This window comes from Rhagoletis zephyria, unplaced genomic scaffold (assembly GCF_001687245.7).
Source record: "Rhagoletis zephyria isolate East Lansing unplaced genomic scaffold, Rhagoletis_zephyria_1.1 Rzeph_scaffold_01408, whole genome shotgun sequence".
NCBI lineage: Eukaryota > Metazoa > Arthropoda > Insecta > Diptera > Tephritidae > Rhagoletis > Rhagoletis zephyria.
In genome coordinates, this window is record NW_016158492.1 from 78667 (window position 1) to 83264 (window position 4598).

The following is a 4598-nucleotide window of genomic DNA, read 5'->3' on the forward strand; positions in this document are numbered from 1 at the left end:
TCAAGTGGTCCACAAGTCACTTCACTTACAAAGCATTCGATTTAGTTGACAATAGTCACATGCATTTACATAAGCCGTCATCGATTCGCCACTTCTCGCTCGCTGTTTGAGTTCCGGTCGCTTAAAGAAGAATTTTGCATGCGAAAGCAACAACAAAGTTAGCTAGCACGGATAGACGATAGCGAGTTTGGTTGTACCTCATTGAGTTCGTTCGTTTCGCCACTTGCTAACTGTTGGCGAATCGATGACGGCTTTTATTTAAAGAAATGGCGTGTCGTCTATTTCCGATTTGTATGTACATACAAACGAGCACCAATTAATTTTATTTAAAGAAATGGCGTGTCGTCTATTTCCGGTGTAGCAAACGTAGTACATAGGGCGACATCTAGATGTCATCTACCTCGCCCTATTCACTATGCTTTTTTATAGGAGCTTTTCAAAGCTTTGCTTTGGTGTCGGACACACAACATTGAAAGTTTCTGGATCCACAACATTGAAAGTTTCTGGAACACAACATTGCAAGTTGATAAAAGCGTTGTAATGATTCCGAAATAGCTATCATTTCTAAACTATTTTTAAAATTATTGTTGCTTTTCCGCAATAATTTTTCATTAAAAACGGCCTCAAGCTCACTAAAATTGTTGAATATAATTGTTATAATGCCATAAAATAACAAAAACAAATAACTTAAGGACGAGCACACCTAAAAAAAGTTAAACATTCTAAAAATAGAATTATTAACAAAAAACCAACAAAACCAACAACCACATGATCAAGTTTAAAAGGATCTGGAATAGCTGCGCTTGATTGTAGTTGGCTTCCCAGATGAAAAAATGAAAAAAAACAAGAATTTAAAGGCGAACTTAGCACGGTGCGTAGGCCACTGGCTGAGTCAGCTGGGGTTATGGGATCGAATCCCACTGAAAGAAGTCGGATGAGGAAATGTGGTGATTTCCGAAATAGCTTCTACCATTTTTTCAAAATTATTGTTGCTTTTCCACAACCATTTTTAATTAAAAACATCCTCAAGCTCATTGCTGAATATATGTAGTTGTTATAAGGCCATCAAATACAAAAAACAAATCACTTAAGGACGAGCACACCTTGAAAAAAGGTCTACATTCTAAAAATATAATTATTAACAAAAAAAGCACCAAAACCAACAACAATATGATCAAGTTTAAATAGCACTGGAATTAGATAGCTGCAAAATTCAATATTTTCTGTAAAAATGTCTTTTTCAAAAATTGCATGCATTGCTATGTCATGTCAACTCAAACAAGGTGTTATGCCATGTCATTCCATCTCGAACATACTGTTTTAGCATGTCGTTGCTACTTAGCTATGCTGTCGTTCGCTGTTGTGCTTCTGTAGCATATTTTTAATACTGTTTGATCCTGCCTTGGATGAAAATATATAGGGGTTTTTAATTAGATAATTCTTTAATGCATTTTACTATAATAGGTGCTTAAGAAATTTACAAAATCTCTTCCCGTAAATAAAAATAATTAACAATGCTGACTATGTCGCATGTGTCGCATATGTTGCTTGTGTTGATTATTCGACAGTGTCTTCATATGTTACTGTGAAACATGTATGAGCGACATAATATGAACTGGCACTTGCATGATGTGACACATGTCGCTATGTTTTATAGTTCAACATTTGCAGGCCTTTAACTGGAATAGTTGCGCTTGATTGTAGTTGGCTTCACAAATGAAAAAGTGGAAAAAAAGGCATTTCATGTCACCGCGGCCACCTCTGTGCGCGACCTCTAAGGATTTGGATGAAAGTTGAAGAGATTGAAGGTCTAGGTTACATAAATATAAATATAAAGTTAATATGATTTATTAATATTGTTTTTGCTTTTTACACACCTTTCAAAAATATACAATTTAATAAAATTTCAAAGTCCATTTATCATATTGCTCGAGCGTTAGACGATCTAGAGTCCGAACGCATAAGTAGCCCATTGGGTGCTTAAAGTTGACATTATAGACAATGTTTTTATGCCAAAATAAAAACTTTTAAATATGCTATAATCAAAAAAAAATCAAAAAGAAAAATGTTTGATTAATTTATTTTGGTTTTTTATACGTTGTAAAAAATGTGCAATTAAAGCCCATAATAAGACGGAAGAAATACATTTTTATCATTAAGTTTCGTTAAAAGGTTTCCCAGATACAGCACTTTAAAGAAAGGTATGTATGACGTTTTCTTAAAATTTAAGTCCCGTGTAAATAGGCAACCCTACGTCATATCGGCAAAATATGCTGCACGGATATTCGTGTCACCTAGACCTTCAATCTCTTAAAATTTCATCCAAATCCTGAGAGGTCGCGCACACAGGTGGCCGCGGTGACATGAAATGCCTCAAAAAGCAACAAGAATTTACAAGGCGAACATAGCACGGTGCGTAGGCAACTGGCTGAGTCAGCTGGGGTCGTTGGATCGAATCCCAGTGGTGATTTCCGAAATAGCTATAACTTCTACCATTTTTTCTAAATTGTTGTTTCTTTTCCGTAAGCTCATTAAAAAGGTGAATATAATTGTTATAAGGCCATAAAATAAAAACAAATTTATTCATTACCTCATTGATAACTACGATATGTTTACGAGCTTGACAAAATGAACGAATGACACCAGATCACGCAAGAACAAGGGACTAAAAAAGTCGATTTTTAGCGGTTTCTACATCATGTTTCGCTGGAACAAAAATAAATCAAGGAACGAGAACCAAAATTGTTGTCAGCCGCTTTAAACACACAATTTAGGTGAAATTCTTCATTAAAATGTTTTAAAACAGGTTTTCGTGTGGAATTAAATATTCTTTAGTTAATAAAAAGTGGAAAATAGTGGTGGTTGGCATGTCAACAAAAGCTCAGCTGATGAGCCCGCTTTCAAAAACGTTTTTCTCGAAAACAATTACAAATACAAGGCCCCGTTCTTACGTGATCTTGTATAGTTGGTTCATGGCTTGGCAATACATACATATGTATGTAGGTATGTTTAAGTGTATATGTATGCACATAACAATCTATATATGTGATTTAATAATGCTATATTATGTTTATATTTTCAGGGTTTTTAAACTTGCGTGGATCAGATATTGATTATAATCCCATATTTTTCGCGTATTTGATTATTGATTTCAATAGTATTAAACTATTCATTGACAAATCAAAACTTCCAGAAAACTTTGAAAATTATCAAAAGCAAAATGGTGTCGCCATTCATGTTCAACCATATGACTGTATTGGAAGCGAATTACAGGCTTCAATAAGTATATTATCAAGTGGAAAAATATGGATTTCTCCTAACTCAAGCTATTTCTTATGTTCCAAGATACCTAAAAAATTAAGAATACAAGAAGTAAGAACATTACAGATGTGAAAAATATGTTTGCAAAGCTTATAGTTCGAGTTTCATGTGTTTTAGATTACACCTATAGCTATCAACAAAGCGATTAAAAATAAAAGTGAAATTGATGGATTTATTAACTGTCATATTCGTGATGGAGTTGCACTTTGTAAATATTTCGCTTGGCTGGAACATGCTATTCAAAATGGCGAAAACATAAGTGAACTATCTGGAGCTACAAAACTTGAAGCCTTTCGATCGTAAGTATTTCTAAAAAAAAATCGGTTTTGCCTAATTTCTATATTTTCAGTAAAAATAAATACTTTATGGGGTTAAGCTTTCCAACTATAAATGCGAGTGGACCTAATGGTTCCATAATACATTACCATCCAACTGAGAATACCAATCGTTCCATAACAAATAATGAAATTTATTTATGTGATTCCGGTGCCCAGTATTTGTAAGTAGATGTATACTCGTTTACAAACATCGATATGATTTCAGTATTTTTGACAGAAGATAATACAGATTTATGCACAAGGGTTTTACAGAATTAGCCCTATTCTCCAATCTCTTAAAAGATTAAGAATATATAACAACATTTTCAACAAAAATGAGTTTGGAGTTTTATGGCTCATTTATTTTTAATATATCTAATAAGGTAATAGCTAAATGTTTCTGTTGATTATTTATTTTTATTTTTTTTATTGTCTTCCGCATTTTCGTCCGTGTAAAGCTGCCTTTAGGTTAGGTGAGGTTAAACGGGCAGCTCTGCAAAGAGTTCACTCGGAGGCCGCGAATGCCCATTGTGATGCCCATGGGGGGTTACCACAAGCCTATCCCTACATGTCTTCGAATCATTTTGATTTTCTGGCGAATCCCAGCAGTCCTTCCAGAGGAGCTTTCCCCAAGATATCCAGGTTCTCGAAGAAGTTGTCCCCAAGAAACATGAGGTGTTTTCCTCGAAGTGCTGGACACTCGCAAATGAAGTGATGGACGGATTCTAACTCCTTTTCATCCCTGCAGCTTCTACAGAAATCGTTATGCGGGGCTCCGAACCTGGCTGCCATGTAACAAAGGTCCAGTGTCCTGTTAATATTCCTGTGGGAAGCCTAACGTTTGACTTTGAAAGCCTTAATAGACTCCTTATTCTTCGTTCATCGAGCCGTCGCCAGAGCGATCGCGATACCCTGCAAGTGTGAAAATTTTCCCACCTACTGTTAGTGGCTGCCCTAGCC

At 35.3% G+C, this 4598-nt stretch overlaps 1 protein-coding gene across 1 annotated transcript in view; it reads left to right on the forward strand.

Moving 5' to 3' along the window:
- The window catches only part of LOC108363912 (xaa-Pro aminopeptidase 1-like), a 4761-nt gene extending 773 nt beyond the window's left edge, over positions 1-3988 (forward strand). The window contains exons 2-4 of the mRNA XM_017617441.1: positions 3083-3372; positions 3439-3620; positions 3671-3988. Of these exons, the coding sequence (XP_017472930.1) occupies positions 3083-3372; positions 3439-3620; positions 3671-3824 (626 nt within the window). The 3' untranslated portion in view covers positions 3825-3988. The remainder of the gene's footprint in view (positions 1-3082; positions 3373-3438; positions 3621-3670) is intronic.
- Positions 3989-4598: the final 610 nt, after the last annotated feature.